The sequence below is a fragment of the Artemia sp. Qi Xiang Cuo genome, chromosome 3 (assembly GCF_049724085.1).
Source record: "Artemia sp. Qi Xiang Cuo chromosome 3, ASM4972408v1, whole genome shotgun sequence".
Lineage (NCBI taxonomy): Eukaryota > Metazoa > Arthropoda > Branchiopoda > Anostraca > Artemiidae > Artemia > Artemia sp. Qi Xiang Cuo.
Window position 1 is genome coordinate 13,157,352 of NC_142796.1, and position 19,812 is coordinate 13,177,163.

A 19,812-nucleotide genomic window follows, 5' to 3' on the forward strand; every position below is an offset into this window, starting at 1 on the left:
GAAGAAAATAGTACTGCAAATTGACTGATCATTTAACTGAAAATTTGAAAAAATCCTATTAAGGTCAATTTCAAACAGTCGTTATCCCTTTGTGTCAGCAAGTGAAATGGTCTAAACCCCCTTATTGGAGCTATTTTTTCAATCCATTCATTGTTGTCAATCGCTGTCCACAAGTTATGCAAGCTGTCTATTGTTCATATATAAGGTTTTTATCAAAGAGGTAATCGTATAGACTTTGAAAAAAGCCTCATTCGATTTAAATTGAAAGTTCTAGATATGTTTTTTAAACTCAAGAATAATCGGACAGTAAGTACCCCCCCATGCCATAAAAACTAGAAACGTTTTGCAATCAAAAACGAACAAAAATTAACTTAAAAAAAAATTTCCGAAAAATAAGTTTTTCAAAGAAAAGTAAAGGCCATTTTAAACTTAAGCTCAGGAGATACAAATACCTTTTAATATTAAAGCTCAATACAACTAGAAATTACTACTAAAGAAAAAAAGAAACCCAAAAAAAACAGAAGCTAAATAAAAAGCCAAAGCAAAAAACATACAATAATCAATGTCAAAAGTAAATTAACAGGTTTTAAAGTAAGAAGTGCATGGATTGAATATAAAAAACAAGCTTAAAACAAAAAAAAATATTTTGTTATTGAAGTATAAATGAAACTTGAAACGAATAGAAATTAAATAAACAATCAAGTGAGGCGATACCCAAACTCTTGTTTGTAGTTATTTTTATTCGATTCAAACTGGATTTGCATATTCTTTTTCTCTCGTTTTAAGATTTATTCATTCATTGACATTAACATATATAGTATGTTTTTTTACACTGATTGTTTATTTAGTTACCGTTCGTTTTAAATTTCATTTGTACTTTAATAGCAAAATATTTGTTTTCGTTTTAAGCTTGATTTTCATATTCAAGCTAAGCATTACTCGCTTTAAGATCTATTTATTCATTTACGGTATCACTTGTTGTATGTTATTTGCAATGATTGTTTATTTTATTTCTGTTCGTTTTGGGTTTCATTTAATAGTAATTTCTGGTCGTTTTGAGTTTGAATTTTAACAGGTATTTGTATCTCCTGAGCTTAATTTAAAATGGCCTTTACTTTTCTTTGAAAAACTTATTTTTCGGAAAGTTTTTTTTAATTAATGTTCACAAAATGGCTATCTGAAAATTTTTATTGGATGTGTTTGGGGTAATGAAAAAACATATTTTCTATCTGGAAATCAACTACGATGAACAAAATGGCTATCTCAAAATTTTGATTGGATATGTTTGGGAGAATAATAGGCACGGGGGGCTAGTTGCCCTACAATCACTTTCGACTATTAAAAAGGGCACTAGCTCTTTGAATTTCCAATCAAATGAGCCCCCTTTGAAGTTTCTACGACAACGCCTTCTATAAAAACCTCATATACTCCCAGGGTATAACTTAAAACCCTTGCCCTAAGGGTTTTGGGGGAATGTCCTCCTCAAAAACAGATTTTCTATCTGGAAATCAACTAGGCTGAACAAAATGGCTATCTCAAAATTTTGATTGGATGTGGGTGTGGGAATGATGGGCGTGGGGGGGCTAGCTGACCTCCAAACACTTTCTAATATTAAAAATGGTACTAGCCCTTTGATTTACCAATCAAATGAGCGTGTTTTGAAGTTTTTACGACAACGCCTTCCATAAAAACCTTATATGTCCCTAAGGCATAACTTAAAACCCTTGCCCTGAGGGTTGGGGGGAGTGTTCTCCTCAAAAACATATTTTCTATCTGGAAATTTATGTTCTGGCCTTTGAAGGCATAGGAGTTTTGAGCCCAACTTATGTTAACAAAATGGCTATCTCAACATTTTATTGGATGCGTTTGGGGTAATGATGGGTGTGGGGGTGGCTAGTTGCCCTCCAATTACTTTCGACTATTAAAAAGGGCACTAGACCTTTGAATTTCCAATCGAATTAGCTTTTTTCGAATTTTCTACGACAAAAAAGGGCTAGTGCCTTTTTTAATAGTTGAAAGAGATTGGACAGCGACTAACGCCCCTCACACGCCCACCATTTTCTCAAACACATTGGATTAAAATTTTGAGATATCCATTTTGTTCAACGTAGTTTAAAGTTCTGGAAATTAGGTCTTTTAGGATGATAACCACCTCAGGACCTCAGTGCAAGGGTTGTAAGTTATGCCCTGGGGCATATAAAGTTTTTATTGAAAGCGATGTCGTAGAAACTTCAAAAGAGCTCATTCAATTGGAAATTAGGTCTTTAAGGATGACAACCCCTCCCCCCATGGCCCTCGGTGCAAGGGTCATGAGTTATAGCCTGGGGGCATATAAGGTTTTTATTAAAAGCCTTGTCGTAAAACCTTCAAAAGGGCTCATTCTATTGGAAATTGAAAGGGCTAGTGCCTTTTTTAATAGTTGAAAACGATTGGATAGCGACTAACGCCCCTCTCACGCCCACCATTTTCCAAAACACATCCAATCAAAATTCTGAGATATCCATTTTGTTCAACATAGTTGAACGTTCTGGAAAGACAACGCTTACAATAAAAACTTTATATGCCCCCAGGGCATAACTTACAACCCTTTCCCTGAGGGCTGTGGGTGGAGGGGTTGTCATCCTTAAGGACCTAATTTCCAAAACTTTCAATTACGTTGAATAAAACGGTTATCTAAAAATTTTGATTGGATGTGTTTGGGGAAAAGGTGGGCGTGAGAGGGGGGTTAGTTGCCCTCAAATCACTTTCGACTATTAAAATGGGTACTAGCCCTTTGAATTTTAAATCGAATAAGCCCTTTTTCTGAATAAGCCCTTTTTTATGCCCCCAGGGTATAACTTATAATCCTTGCCCTGAGGGTTGTGGGGGAGTGTCCTCCTCAAAAATATGTTTTCTATCTGGAAATCAAATACGCTGAACAAAATGGCTATCTCAAAATTTTTATTGGATATGTTTGGGGGAAATGATGGCGGGGGGGGGGCGAAGTTGCCCTCCAATCACTTTTGACTATTAAAAAGGGCACTAGCTCTTTGAATTTCCAATCGAATGAGCATTTTTGAAGTTTTTACGACAACGGCTTCTTTAAAAACCTTATATGCCCCCAGGGCATAATTTAAAACCCTTGCCCTGAGGGCTGTGGGGGAGTGTCGTCCTCAAAAACATATTTTTTATCAAAAAATCAACTACGCTGAATAAAATGGCTATCTCAAAATTTTTATTGAATGTGATTGGGGAAATGATGGGCGTGGGGGGGCTAGTTGCCCTCCAATCACTTTCGACTATTAAAAAGGGCACTAGCTCTTTGAATTTCCAATCGAATGAGCATTTTTTGAAGTTTCTATGATCACGCCTTCTATATAAACTTTATATGCCCCCAGGGAATAACTTAAAACCCTTGCCGTGAGGGTTGTGTGGGAGTGTCCTACTCAAAAATATATTTTCAATCTGGAAATCAACTACGCTGAACAAAATGTCTATCTCAAAATTTTGATTGGATGTGTTTGGGGGAATGATGGGCGTGGGGGGGGCTAGTTGCCCTCCAATCACTTTCGACTATTAAAAAGGGTACTAGCCCTTTGAATTTTCAATCGAATGAGCCTCTTTTGCAGTTTCTACGACAACGTCTTCTATAAAATTGTTATATGCCCCGAGGGCATAACTTAACACCCTTGCCCTGATGGTTGTGGGGGAGTATCCTCCTCAAAAACATATTTTCTATGTAGAAATCAAGTACGCTGAACAACATGGCTATCTAAAAATTTTTATTGGACGTGTTTGAGGGAATGACGGGCGGGGGGAGGCTAGTTGTCCTCTAATCACTTTCAACTATTAAAAAGGGCGCTAGCCCTTTGAATTTCCAGTTGAAAGAGCTTTTATTGAAGTTTCTGCGACAACACCTTCTTTAAAAACCTTATATACCCCCAGGGCATAACTTAAAACCCGTGTCCTGAGGGTTGCGGGGGAGTGTCCTCCTCAAAAACATATTTTCTATCTCGAAATCAACTACGCTGAACAAAATGGCTATCGCAAAATTTTGATTGGATGTGTTTGGAGGAATGATTGGCTTCGGGGGGGACTAGTTGCCCTCCAATCACTTTCGACTATTAAAAGGGTACTAGCCCTTTGAATTTCCAATCTAATGAACCTCTTTTGAAGTTTCTACGACAACGCCTTCTATAAAACCTTATATGTACGCTGAACAAAATGGTTATCTCAAAATTTTTATTGGATGTGTTTGGGGGAATGACGGGTGTGGGGGAGGCTAGTTGTCCTCCAATCACTTTCAACTATTAAAAAGGGCGCTAGCCCTTTGAATTTCCAGTTGAAAGAGCTTTTATTGAAGTTTCTGCGACAACACCTTCTTTAAAAACCTTATATACCCCCAGGGCATAACTTAAAACCCTTGCCCTGAGGGTAGTGGGGCATTGTCCTCCTCAAAACATATTTTCTATCTGGAAATCAACTACGCTGAACAAAATGGCTATCTCAAAATTTTGATTGGATGTGTTTGGGGGAATGATGGTTGTGGGGGTGGCGAGTTGCCTTCCAAACACTTTAGACTATTAAAAAGGGCACTAACCACTCCAATTTTCAATCGAATGAGCCCTTTTCGAAGTTTCTACGACAACTCCTTCGATACGAAGTGCCCGGGTATGGAGAACCAAAAAAATAACAACACATTGTGTCCCCATCGTTCTTTATGTGAGAATGTGGGAAAGCCATCATAACCTGACTAAATTGTAAAAGTAGCAAACTATGACTTTTCAGTAATGATAAGGTAACGAAGTATTAATTTTATTTATGTAAGGAAACAAACAACATTCAATTTGAATAAGTGCACCCTATATCCAACAAGGACCATAAAATGCAAATACAAATACCGGACTGCCGCTTCAAACTCAAGGGGTCAGCGACAAGAAATATTACGTGAATTGTATCAAACGACAAAACAGGGTTTTTAATAAAGAAAGTGGAAAATAACTCTTTGAAAAAAGAGCAATTATTGGGATTACATCAAAACTAGTCCCTGGCCAATAAGAAACAAGAATGACAAAATAAGACAAAGTTTAAGAAGGGATTCGGGAACGAAGAGAGGGTGGTATTTTTTGGAACTAACAACGAGTAAGTTTTTTTACTTTGTAATTAAGGTAGACTACCACTGTCTGTCTGAATTTCCCTTGGAGATAAAAGTTTGAAGATAAAATTAAAACAAGAAGAAAACCTCTAAAGATTTCTGTCACTTTGAGATAACTTTAATACGTATATAGGAGAAAATAATAACAACTAGTGCTGAAATCTAACATTTTACTATAAGTTGATGATTTTGGGTTTATAGTTCGGTAGTATTTCCACTTAGACAAGGCCTGAGCCATTTGGACAAAACAGCGTTTTAAGGTTAGAATAAGCTAAATTAAATTTCTTCCCAGAAATTTAAGCCTCGAAGAACTGAGGGTTCAAATAGGAAAGGAACCTTAACCAAGAAGTCAGTGTTAGAAGAGCCCTTTGTGCTCCCCTTTTCAGCCTAGAGTTCCTTGGAACTTAGCTTGACTGTATAAAGACCTTATATCAGAACATTTGAATTATCGGACAACAACATTACTTCCCCCCCCCCCTTGTGCAATCTTCAGACGTTTATACGAAGGAGAACCTGTTCCCTTTTAATCATTCTTTCATTTCGTTAAACCCGTACTGCATGTTTATACAAAGATGGCCTCGATGTTTATACAGATAGGTTAGAGGAAAAGGACCAATATTGTCAATTTAAGAATTTCTAGACCTTAATGTCCAGATATTTTCAATTGAGAGTTTTCCCTGCTAAAGTTAAAGCTTACTAAAGGTCTAAGGAACACACAGCCCTTTTCAAGAAATAATAAGAGGATCTCTTGGTTTGGGTTAATGTAAATTGAAATAAAATCAAGTACGGTTATTCTTAGCTTAGCTCAGCAATAGTTTGAACTAAAGGATTTTAATAACCCAGAACTCAAGCCTTGACTAGCTATTCAAGTGTAACTATTTTAAGTAGAAAAATTCCATAGCATATAATTATCTTAATCTTTTTCTTTTCGGTAAACATCAGGGGATTGGACAAGTTTACAATACAATTTAGGCCTAGAAGATGCTTCTACATCTTAAAAATAATCAGAATTAGATTAGTTGTCTTTTTATCTTCTTTTGTAATAAAAATCAGTTGACACTGAATTCTGAGTACCGATTTCTTACCCAACCCTCAGTAGGTAACGCACTACCAAATTTATTAGCCCTGAGAGCAGCGGCATCCTTGCAACTGGTCACAATTGTACTTACATTCGGTGTAACTTTCGTTTAGTTGGGGGAGGATTAATTAAATTTATATAATTTTGTAAAATTTATTCCTCTCTTCCTCACAAGAAAGTGTGTGTTCAGTTTTCCGAACCGATCAGAGACAGACACGTTTCAAAAAGTGTTTATTAAAGAAATTTTTAACCTTAATGGTAAGCCTGAAAAGCCTTTTATATTCATAAGATTCTTTCTTTCTTCTACTTTTCTTTCTCTTTGCTACAAGTTCTAGTATCCGAATCGTCTATAATATACTTAAATAGGGTCATAGATTAATCATTCTCAAGTGTGTGTAATTATAATACTAAACTTTAGGGGAAATTTAAATCAAGGTACTGAGAAAATTCTCATACAATTTATAAAAGACCCATTTTAGCGACTTAAAACACTATGAGGGATCAAAAAGTTTCCCACACTAAGAGTTTATAAGGATAGAACAATCATGAGTTCAAATGAAAACAAAATCAAAGAGTTAGAAATTGCACTACAAGACGCACAGTCTAGAATAAACGCTCTAGAGGGGCAATATAGAGATGCCACAGTCACAAGTAGGCTTCAAAATCTATTTGTGGAGCAAGCACCTCCCATCTCGTTACTGACATATCCCAATGAAGTCCATTTATGGATTACCACCCTTAAACAAATACAAAGGAGTTTAGTAACAGATTAATTATTAGCGCTGACAAAAAGATTTGAATTGATTGATTTTATGTATAGGGACTCCTCAGACATGTCTTTGGGAGCAACGGTGGTTGACTCAGGAGACAAGACTTCCCCTGCAGAACAAAGAGATATCTCCAGAGTAGAATTTCAAAATATAGGAAATTATAAAAATAACCCAAAAAAATGTTTGAACAGTGGAAAAAAAGATATGTCAAGACCAACTAGGGGTAATTATTCCAGGTATAAATTTAGTAAAAGAAAAAATGCTTGTATAAAATGCTGGACTTGCGGGGGTCCACATAGACAATTGGAATGTTAAAAACCTCCAACTTGTATCCGCTGTGGTCAAACAGGTCACAAAGCAAAATATTGTTTAGCTCCAACACCTATACACCAACCCTAAGAAAAATTTTAAGGAAATATTGCCGAAGGTAGTGCGGCCTCCAAGCAATGTTTATGGAACCACCAGTAGGCACAGGCCCAGATTCCGTAGTTTTTTAGATATAGGTTAACCGTTAGTAGTAGATTTAGTGTGACCAAGAGTCACTAACACGAACAAGACTAGGACTATGAAGGTCACTAGCACGGAAAGACTAGGACTATGAAACAGGAGTCAGTAGCACTGACAAGACTAGGACTATGAAGGTCACTAGCACGGAAAGACCAGGACTATGAAACAGGAGTCACTAGCACGGACAAGACTAGGACTATGAAGGTCACTAGCACGGAAAGACTAGGACTATGAAACAGGAGTCACTAGCACGGACAAAACTAGGACTATGAAGGTCACTAGCACGGAAAGTAGAGGACTATGAAACAGGAGTCACTAGCACGGACAAGACTAGGACTATTAAGGTCACTAGCACGGATAAGACTAGGACTATGAAACAGGAGTCACTAGCACGGATAATTGGGAGGATTTTTGTTCTGAAGATGAATGAGTATCTAATCTCGTTCAAGAGGTATTTGTCAGCCGACAAATATGTATTTTAAAAAAAAGTCATTCAAGAAAGTTCATCAAAAAAATTATTCTTATAGGGGACCCTATCTAGTGTTATCGGAATTATATAAAAACGTCTTTTTGTTACACCAGTTTAAAACTCATAAACGACGGTTAGTAAATATAAGAGAACTTAAAAAGATAAACAAGGAAGTAACAAAAAGTTCAATTCAAATAAAAAGTTGAGTAAAGAAAATAGAAACAGTAATCCCTTCTATTCTTCAAGCAGAAAATAACAGTTTCCCTTTCATTGTTACAGATCCAGCAGACATGATCAGGACAATTTTTGAAATTGAAAATTCGCTACCAATAGGTTATAGAATATCGGTTAATTATAGACGTTACGGCTTACTGGAACTTTATAAATTGACTAACTGCAATGTGGCGACAGAACAATTGAAATTGTTGGTTATTTGTGATTTCTCAATATCAAATAAAAAAGATGGGTTCAAAATGTTCGAAATGTTCAGCATTCCATTCCCAGCGTCAAACACTTCGTATTTCTTTCAAATAGAAAACGAGTTGAAATTTTTTGGGTTTAGTAAATATCAAACAAGATATTTCTAAGAAAATGACAATATAGAAAAGGAATGTAACTTAAAGGGTATACTACTATTGTGGAACCACCAATTTCTTATTAGAAGCACACAAATGAACTCCTGCAGTTTAGCAAACTACATGGAAAATAATGCATTAATTAATAAAGAGTGTCAAACCAAAATTATAAAGAAAATAAAATCTTAATCCAAAAAATTGGAAGGGAAAAGTATATAATCACATCTCCATTCAAAGAAGAAATAAGAATACATTTCGAATGCAAAACAGAGAAAAGCAGTAAATTCACATATATAAAAGGCAGCTCAATAGTGAAATTGCCAGACGAATGATCTCTAACTGCAGAGATGTTAAAGATAAGCAGTATGTATAGGGGACAGATTACAAAAGAAATGGCACCTTTAAACATATCTATAATTAGCCTAAAAGGGAACCTATCCATAGCTGGAATAGAAAACGAATGGACAAAGAGTTTGGAGATTTAATCTCTATATATTTCCAGAACAACTCCAAGACGCAGATTGGCATAGCTGAACTAAGAAAAATGCACATTTCCTTAAGGGACGAAAGAGGAAGGAAAACAGCTAGCTATTGGACATTTTTTCTCAATACCTTAAATCTATTTATATCTTTTTTAGGACTAGTCTCTATAGGAATAATATTCAAAACATTGAGAAAGCTATGGTTAGACTATAGGAAACAAAAGTCTCAAGGATTTCACGTAAATGTGGAACAAGAAGAAATTGAACTAAGTTGATTCTTAGCAAAGTTATGGTTTCATTAAGAAGAAATAACTATACTAAGAATTTTAAGTGTGGGATGTTGTGAGAATGTGGGAAAGCCATCATAACCTGACTAAATTGTAAAAGTAGCAAACTATGACTTTTGAGTAATGATAAAGTAACGAAGTATTAATTTTCTTTGTGTAAGGAAACAAACAACATTAAATTTGAATAAGTGTACCCTATATCCAACTAGGTCCATAAAACGCAAATACAAATACCGAACCGCCGCTTCAAATTCGAGGGGTCAACGACAAGAGATATTACGCGATTTGAATCAAATGACAAAACAGGGTTTTTAATAAAGAAAGCGGAAACTAACTTTTTGAACAAAGAACTATTATTAGGATTACATCAAAACTAGTCTCTGGCCAATGAGAAACAAGAATGACAAAATAATACAAAGTTTAAAATAGGGATTCGGGAACGAAAACAGGGTAGTCTTTTCTGGACCAAACAACGATTAAGTGTTTTTTACTTTGTAATTAAGGTAGACTACCACTGTCTGTCTTTCTGAATACCCCTCGGAGATAAAAGTTTGAAAATAAAATTAAAATAAGAAGAAAACCTCTAAAGATTTGTGTCACGTGGAGATAACTTTAATACGTATATAGGAGAAATTAATAACAACTAGTGCTGAAATCTAACATTTTACTATAAGTTGGTGATTTTGGGATTATAGTTCGGTAGTATTTCCGCTTAGACAAGGTTTGAGCCATTTGGACAAAACAGCATTTTAAGGTTAGAATAAGCTAAATTAAATTTCTTCCCAGAAATTTAAGCCTCGAAGAACTGAGGGTTCAAATAGGAAGGGAACCTTAACCAAGAAGTAAACGTTATAAGAGCCCTTTGTGCACCCCTTTTCAGCCTAGAGTTTCTTGGAACTTAGGTTGAATTTATAAGGACCTTATGACCAAAAATTTGAATTATCAGACACCAATATTACTTACCCCCCCCCCCCCTTGTGCAATCTTCAGACGTTTATACGAAGGAGAACCTGTTCCCTTGTAATCATTCTTTCATTTCGTTAAACCCGTACTGAAGTTTCTATGACAACGCTTTCAATAAAAAGCGTATATGCCCCCAAGCCATACATTACGGCCGTTGCCCAAATGGTTGATGGGGGACGAGTTGTCATCCTTAAGACCTCATTTTCAAAACTTTCAATTGTATTGAGTAAAATGGCTATTAAAAATCTTGATTGGATGTGTTTGGGGAAAAGGTGGGCGTGAGAGGGGGGCTAGTTGCCCTCAAATCACTTACGACTATTAAAAAGGGCACTAGCCCTATGAATTTCAAATTGAATGAACCCTTTTTCAAGTTTCTACGACGAAGATTTCAATAAAAACATAATATACCCATCAGTTATAACGTATAACACTTACCGTGAGGTCTGCGGGGAAGTACCCTCCTCAAAAATATGTTTTCTATCTGGAAATCAACTACCCTGAACAAAATGGATAACTCAAAATTTTTATTGGATGTGTTTGGGGGAATAATGGGTATGGGGGGGCTAGTTGCCCTTCAATTACTTTCGAATATTAAAAAGGGCACTAGCCCTTCGAATTTCCAGTCGAATGAGCTTTTATTGAAGTTTCTACGACAACGCCTTCTTTAAAAACCTTATATTCCCCCAAGGCATAACTTAAAACCCTTGCCCTGAGGGATGTGGGGGAGTTTCCTCCTCAAAAACATATTTTCTATCTGGAAATCAACTACGCTGAACAAAATTGCTATCTCAAAATTTTTATTGGATGTGTTTGGGGGAATGACGGGCGTGGGGGGGCTAGTTGCCATAGAATCACTTTCGACTATTAAAAAGGGTACTAGCCCTTTGAATTTCCAATCTAATGAGCTTGTTTTGAAGTTTCTAGGACAACGCCTTCTATAAAAACCTTATGTACCCCCAGGGCATAATTTAAAACCCTTGCCCTGATGGTTGTGGGGGAGTTTCCTTCTCAAAAACATATTTTCTATCTAGAAATAAAGTACGCTGAACAAAATGGCTATCTCAAAATTTCGATTGGATGTGTTTGGGGGAATGATGGGCGTGGGGGGGGACTAGTTTGCCCTCCATTAACTGTCGACTATTAAAAAGGGTACTAGCCCTTTGAATTTCCAATCGAATGAGCCTGTTTTGAACTTTCTATGACAACGACTTCTATAAAAACTTTATATGCCCCCAGGACATAACTTAAAATCCCTGTCCTGAAGGTTCTGAGGGAGTGTCCTCCTCAAAAACATATTTTCTATCTGGAAAACAACTACGCTGAGTAAAATAGCTATATCAAAATTTTGATTGGATGTGTTTGGGGGAATGATGGGCGTGGGGGGGGCTAGTTACCCTCCAATCACTTTCGACTATTAAAAAGGGCACTAGCCCTTTGAGTTTCCAATCGAATGAGCCTGTTTTGAAGTTTCTACGACAAAGCCTTCTATAAAAACCTTATATGCCACCAGGGCATAACTTAAAACCCTTACCCTGAGGTTTGTGGGGGAGTGTCCTCCTCAAAAACATATTTTCTATCTGGAAATCAACTACGCTGAACAAAATGGCCATCTCAAAATTTTGATTGGATGTATTTTGGGTAATGATGGGCGGGTGGGGGCTACTTGCCCTCCAATCACTTTCCACTATTAAAAACGGAACTAGCCCTTTGAATTTCCAATTGAATGAGCCTGTTTTGAAGTTTCTACGACAACGCCTTCTATAAAAACCTTATATGCCCCCAGGGCATAACTTAAAACAATTGCCCTGAGGGTTGTGGGGAAGTGTCCTCCTCAAAAAAATGTTTTCTATCTGGAAATCAACTACGCTGAGCAAAATGGCTATCTCAAAATTTTGATTGGATGTGTTTGGGGGAATGATACGCGGGGGGGTGGGGGCTAGTTGCCCTTCAATCACTTTCGACTATTAAAAAGGGCACTAGCCACTCAAATTTCCAATCTAATGAGCCTTTTTCGAATTTTCTACGACAACTCCTTTGATACGAAGTGCCTGGGTATGGAGAACCAAAAAACAACACATTGTGCCCACATCGTTCTTTACTTAGGCAGCGCTAGCGCGCTGCCTATGATCTACCGAATCCTAAGCCCATCTCCCGACAAAATAATTTGAAAATACTAAAAGTTTGAATCCCAAGAAAATTTTACTTTTACTTACTTTTTGCAGGTGTATTTCCATAAAAATCCTAACAGGACAAAATATCTCACGATAAAACTAACATCATCAATATGCTTAAATTCTCTAGGACTGGGTTAATCAATGTCTTATAGAGCGATTCTCTTGAAGCAGCAGCTTCATACATAATTACCCACCTCTTCTTTGAAATAGGTCAACGTCAATTCAGCGGTGTGATAGTGATTGATATAGCTTGATTTGACGTTTTATTTTTTATCAGCGCTATTTACAATTAGAGTGACAGCTGTGGCATTTAGTATTCAACAAGTACTACTTCCAAAAGAATTTCAATTTGGGGTATAAAATATATTTTTCCAAAGGAAGTTTGTTTTTCGTGTGCTAAATCCATCAATAAAGTGTGCTAACTTCACACCAGGAATAGTTTTAATTCCTTTTAATTTTTTTTTCTTTCAAAATCTGTCCTGATGAAATCCAAAGAACCCTTATTTCCAAAAAAACCCACTCGGTATTAACTATGCACTGGTTGGAATCATCTGAGTTCCCGTCCCACAGCTGCATATTCTCTACCTTTTCAACATAACATGCATTTGTCCTGGTTATGCATTTGTCCCGGAATCTGATTTATTGACTTAATGTTCGCTTCACATGCACTCGAAACGGTCTCATTCCTTATAATTTTAATGTTGCTTTTTACTTTCAGTTGAAATATTTGTTTTTATATAAATTCTCAGGTTTATTTTCAAATTATACCTTTCCCTAACCCTAATATGATATAGGCGATGCCACTATCAGTTTTTCTGCTTAAGAATTGAAATGTTGTATTGCAATTAAAATTTTGGACAAAATTTGAATATTGAGTCAAAGCTACACTGATCAGTGGTTTTGTTGAATAAGTTTTTAACCATAACGGAGATGGACGGGCGGTTTCGGGTGGACGAAGATGGATATTATAGTTCATACTGATGAAAATTCTGCGTGACTTTATATTTTCTATGTGGCTGAAGCCACCGTGACCTCTATAATTGTTTTTTTTATGTTTTTAAGGATATTGGATACTTATGTTTAAATTTCAAAGAAATCAAATAATTGTTTTAGACCACACTGCCTTTGCATTTATAAATACTAATTAAAAACTTTTTCTGCGAAACTGGTTTTTCAAAGAAAAGTAAAGAGCTCCATTAAACCAAAAATGAGCAAAAATGAAGTCAAATAAATTTTCCAAGAGTAAAACTACCACAAACAACCATTAATAAATAAATGAAACCCAAAACAAACAGAAATTACAATAAATAACCGAGTAAAACTCAAAACGAGCAGATATTAATAAGAGTAGGGCTGACAACCCTTATGACTTCTAAAGACCAGAACATATTTTGCACTTTACTGAAAAGAAAGAAACAAATAAACGTGGAATGCCAGTTTAATATACATACACTGACATTTATTTCTTAAAGTGTTAATAATTTTTGATTTAATGTGAAAACATTTAATTAGAAACTTTTAACATTTAATTAGAAAACATTTAATATGTATTTTTTTCAGCAAGGCTGTACCCAGAGGACGGGGGGAGGGTAGGGAGGTTTGAACCCCTCCCGAAATGTTTTTTTGACTCGTAAAAACGCAAAAAAAATGGATATAAACAAATTTTGTATGTGTTTTTTGAGGGCTTTTTTTGTGTACCCCCCCCCCCTCCGAAAAAATCTTTGAGTAAAACCCCCTCCAAAAAAAAATCCTGGATACGGCCTTATTTTCAGTAAAGTGCAAATTATGTTTTGGTCTTGAAAAGGCATGAGGGTTGTCTGCCCTGCTCTTGTTAATATCTGCTTGTTTTAAGTTTGGCTCTGTTATTTATTGTAGTTTCTGCTCATTTTGGGTGTAGCAGCAGTAATCTTGTATTAGTAGTAGTAGTAACAGTATTAGCAGCAGTATTAATAACAATACTAGCCTGTACATGCTGCGTTTAGTCAGTTGAATATCCCCCGCATGATACCCAGGAAATTTTACCTTGAAACGGTAAGCCGTTCCAAAAGTATTGTTGATGTGCCCTCCTGATGCCCTATGTTATACATGTAGTTGCAATCGAATTAGTAGACGAAGTATTTTAGTGGAAGTTATAGTAGTAGTAGTAATCAGAGGAAAACGCTATAGCATTGGCTATAGTAAAGGCCATACGGCTCCATTGTTATATTATTGTTATTATTTATTATTAATTTTTTTTTCCAGAGGCACTTCATATGGAAGGAGTCGTCCTATAAACTTCAAAAGGGGCTCATTCGATTAAAAATCGAGAGTTCTAGTGCCTTTTTTAAGGGTCAAAAGTGATTGGAAGGCAACTAGCACCCCTTTCATGCCCATTATTTCCCCAAACACATCCAATGAAAATTTTGAGATAGCCATTTTGTTCTACGTAATTGATTTCCAGATAGAAATTATATTTTTGAGGAGGACAATCCCCCCAAAGCCCTCAGGGCAAGGGTTATAAGTTATGCCCTGGGGGCATATAAGAATTTTATTAAGAGCTTTGTCGTAGAAGGGTGTGCGAAAGCGCAAGATGGCTGGCCCCCAGCCCCCCATTGCACTTCCTGGCTGAAGGGCCACGAAACGGAGATCAGCACCGCCTGTTGGACCTTAAGGGTCTAGTGCCGTCATAATTACTTTTTGTTGTCGTAGAAAAAGAAGTATAAAGTGCGACTATTAAAAAGTGCCCTTTTTGATAGTCGAAAGTGATTGGAGGGCAACTAACCCCATTCAAACGCCCTCCTTTTCCCCAAACACATCTAATCAAAGTTTTGATATAGCCATTTTGTTCAACGTAGTTGAAAGTTCTTGAAATTAGGTCTTTTAGGATGATACCCCCCCCACAGTCCGCAGGGCAAGGGTTGTAAGTTATGCCTTGGGGGCATATATAATTTTTTTTAAAAGCGTTGTCGTAGAAATTTCAAAACGGGCTCATTCAATTGGAAATTTAAATGGCTAGTTCCCTTTTTAAAAGTCAAAAGTGATTGGAAGGCAACTAACATCCCTTCCACGCCAACAATTTCCCCAAACACATCCAATCAAAATTTAGAGATAGCCATTTTGTTCATTTGAAAGTTCTGGAATTATATCTTTGAGCAGGACGCTCGACCCACAGCTATGAGGGTAAGGGTTGTAAGATATGCCCTGGGGGCATATAAGGTTTTATTGAAAGCTTTGTTGTAAAAACTCGAAAAAGGGATCATTCGATCCCTTTTTCCCAAATGCATCCGAAAAATTTTTTTAGATAGATATATTGTTAAAAATAGTTAGCTATTTTCAGAGTTCAGAGTTCAGAGTTTTTATTCCACAATACATACACAATCCAATCACAACACTCCTAATCCCCCTCGATAGGCTCCATGGCCAGGGATACAAGGGGGAATGAGAAAAAAAAATACAATATATCCAAACAACCATAAAAAAGAAATCAATCGCCAAACAACATATAAAATTAAACCATAAAAATAGACCATACCTGAGGCCTGGGAGTCATAGCAAAGAGAAGACCACCATATAAAAAAACTAAACATTCAGGGTACATAAACTCCACAAAAAAAAAAAACAAAAAAAAAAAAAAACTATTCTGTTTTATTCTTAACTAAATGGTCCTTAAGAATACTCTTGAAAGTGCCAAACGAGTGGCATTTCTGTAATGAAGAAGGCAGGGAGTTCCAAACCTGATAACAAGCAATGAGGGGATTGAAATCTGACCGTATAGTAGGGGTAAGAGGAATGCAGATACTATTTGAAGAACGAAGGTTATATGGAGATGAATAAGAAATAAACTGAGAAGCTATTTGAAGAGATTTTGGAATATTGCCATGAAGCTGATAAAAGATAAAAGAAGCACAAGAAAGAATGCAGATAGACTGTAGATTTAGAAGCGGCGTTGGTGAGGAACGGTTGGTGTCCATAACCAGACTCCGTGCTTTATAATGCATAATAGAAAGTGACCACAGTATAGAAGGAAAGGTAGACGTCCATAAAATGGGGCAGTAGGGAACATATGACTGTACATGGCAGAAAAAAAAGAAGCTTCAGAATAGATCCAGGAAATGTGTGTTTGAGTTTTCGAATGACACCCAAACTCTTTGAGACCTTGACCCTAATCATGGCTATATCGTGTCTAAACGAAAGGTTCTCATCAAGCAGGATACCAAGAAACCGGACCAACCGATTCTTTGGTCTACACAAGGAGCCTTGTGACATCTGAAGCTGTGTCAGTTGAGGGAAAGCTACACCAATTCGAGAAAAAATAAGAAAATATGACTTGGAAACATTCAAGGCCAAGTAATTCACATCAAACCATGAAACTACTCTCTCGAATATTGCCACCAGGTTAGACCTGATATCACATTCCGTCTTCCCTAGAGCCCCAAAAGTGCTGTCGTCAGCAAAAGCAATGAGGCAATCTTCATTAGAGGACTGCATACTAGAGGACTGGTGTTCTTTACTGCTGAAATCAGATCATTGACGTAAATCAGAAATAAAACGGGGCCAAGAACAGATCCCTGGGGGACGCCATATTCTACTTCAGAAGGGCTCCGGAAATTCGGATCAATTGAAATAAGTCTACCAGAAAGATATGATTCAAACCAAGAGAAAGCATTTGATCTTATACCAATATGCGATAGTTTCCAAAGAAGAATATGATGAGTCAAAGAATTAAAAGCTTTACAAACATCCAAAAATAAAGCTGCCGGGATAAGACCAAAATCTATTGCCGAATGAATGAAATTCAAGAGAGATGCGCAAGCAAGCTCTGTTGAGTGATTCGATCGGAATCCGAACTGGAAATCATGGAAAATTTTTTTGACATCCAGAAAACTAAGAAGCCTGGATAGCATAGCCTTCTCAAAAGTTCTGCTGAAAACAGATGAAAGAGATATTAGCCTACAATTAGCAAGCTCAGTCCCAGATCCACCTTTATACAGACAGCACTATTACCTTAGCTCACTTGAGTGATTCAGAGAAAATTCCTTTCACGAAAGACAGATTGACAACTTTAGTCAAGGGTGACAGAAAAACAGGAAGAACTGCACGGATAACCCTTGTAGGAATTGTGTCTGGCCCTGAAGACGATGAACCTTTAAGTGTATTTACGATCCAAGCTACCTCAAACTCAGAAACAGGGTTCAAGACCACTGACTTTAAACATGGGGGTCCAAGATAGGCTCTGAAATCGCAACGAGGAGTTGTAGAGCTCACAGAGGAAGCAGTCGTCTTTCCTATATTAGCAAAATAAGAAATAGCTCTAGCTGAACATTTTCTTCTCCTTGGACAATTTTACCGTCGACTATCAGCGTTGTTTGAACTGAAGGCGGGGGAGGAGTAGGTCTAAGTACAGAATTAATAATTTTCCATGTCTTCCCAACATCCGTTCTACGCTCAGAAAATTTTCTGTGATAATACTTAGACTTGGCCTTCCGACACAGAGAATTAAATATACTCCTATAGGCCTCGAACCGCTGATGATGAGAAGCAGATGACGAAGCCTTGTATAGCTTACACAGATAATTTTTCCTTTTCCAGCTATTATGGAGACCTGGAGTCATCCACAGATTCAGCAGTACTATCCTTTTCGAGGTATGAGGCGCTAGATTCTGGTGGCAAACTTCTTGGATACCTTCTTTTACTGAATCATAAAAGAAATCAAAAGAGCGGTTAAAATCCGATTCAGAATCCAAACTATCCAATGGCTGATCAGTCAAACGAAATTTAAGTAGACTGATCTCACTGACACCAAAACAGAAAAATGGGAGATTAGATGGCGAAGCTTTAAGCTGCGATCGATCAGCAGTCCTATATCGTGAAACAGCAGGGAAATGATCAGAAATATCACTAACCATTATCTAAGACATCTAGTGACGAAGAAATATTATCAATAAGTGATGCATGCATCTCAGTAATTCGGGTTGGTATACAAACTGAAGGTAGAGTTCTCGCAGAAAGCATCATTGACAAAAAAATCTGCAGCCGAAGCAGAATTTTGATCCAGCAGGTTAAGGTTGAAATCCCCCATAAGGATTAGTTCGCAAGGATGCTTTTGGACTAAGTCCAAAACCTCTTCCCAGAATTTTCATAAACGAAGGAATAGATCCACTAGGGGATCTGTAAACCAAACCGACAACTAAATCCTTACAACCTGACTTAATCTCAATAAAAAGGGATTCAAAGATTCCTTCTTCATTTCTACTCGAATCACTTCGGAAATTATATACAAGATGATCGACAATATACAGGGCGAGGCCACCTTTCGCCGTCTGTTTCTGGTTCATCCTCTCCATCCTAAATCTTTGGATGTCTAAAAGCATATCCTTTTTTGAATCCAGGAAAGTTTCACATAATCCAATAACATCCGGAGTTCCACCACTGACGATCCGTTTCAGCTCATCAAAAGAGGAGCCAAGTCCCTTAATGTTTAGGTGAAACACAGACAAAATACCATCTTGTTTAGAAGAGGCAGAACCATTAAATTGCGAAACATATTTACTTTCAATAACCGATTTAGGATCATTATAATTAATATTTCTACTTCCAACTGAATTATTATTTATACTATCTATGTCTAAAGGATTATTTTGTAACTCAACAAAACGTTCCCCCAAAGAGTTGACATCACCCTGGTCACCAAAAGAATTAATCATTTTACTTACGGTGGATGGTAGATCCGCTCCGCGACCAAACTCACTAGACCAAAGGTTATCGACATTACAGCAGAGCTATGGCATCTATGCGAAAGTAACGCTTAACTAATTTTTGTTCACACATGAAATTGAAAAACAAAAGTAAAACCGAAGTAAAGACAAAAGGATAGACAAAAAAAAAGAAATAAAAGAAGAACACACAAAGAGGACAAAGAATACTAGATTATATCATCAGGAATATCAACAGACACACAGGACCACAAACATATTATAGTAAATATGACAATTAAAATATAATCATACAAAAAAACAAAAACAAAAAAAAACAAAGGAAAGAAGGAACCTTGTGAAATAAAAAATTTAAATAAAGGAGTAAAAATCAGTCCTCATTCACTCGTGAAGGGATGACCTCGTTAGACGCACTAACAAAGATCATAAACAAATCAAAACAAGTATCCTCTACACACGTCCAGTTCTTAAATTTCGAATTTTTCTTAGCTTCAAGCCAAATTTTAATCCCTTTTGACATACCTCTGGTTTTGGCCATCTTCACTGACGGAATAGCAGAAGTGCGTAGACTAGATCCGTATGCAAAAAGTTCTTTACGGCGACGAGCTAGGTCTCGAGGTAAATCGTAACTGATACTTTTACGAGATCCTTTTAGCTTTCCACAGTTCTGCATAATATCAT

The 19,812-nt window shown here is 36.7% G+C and overlaps 1 protein-coding gene across 1 annotated transcript in view; it reads right to left on the reverse strand.

Moving 5' to 3' along the window:
• The window catches only part of Cap-D2 (CAP-D2 condensin subunit), a 215,665-nt gene extending 196,419 nt beyond the window's left edge, over nt 1-19,246 (reverse strand). The window contains exon 1 of the mRNA XM_089108481.1: nt 19,132-19,246. Within this exon, the coding sequence (XP_088964607.1) occupies nt 19,132-19,187 (56 nt within the window). The 5' untranslated portion in view covers nt 19,188-19,246. The remainder of the gene's footprint in view (nt 1-19,131) is intronic.
• Nucleotides 19,247-19,812: the final 566 nt, after the last annotated feature.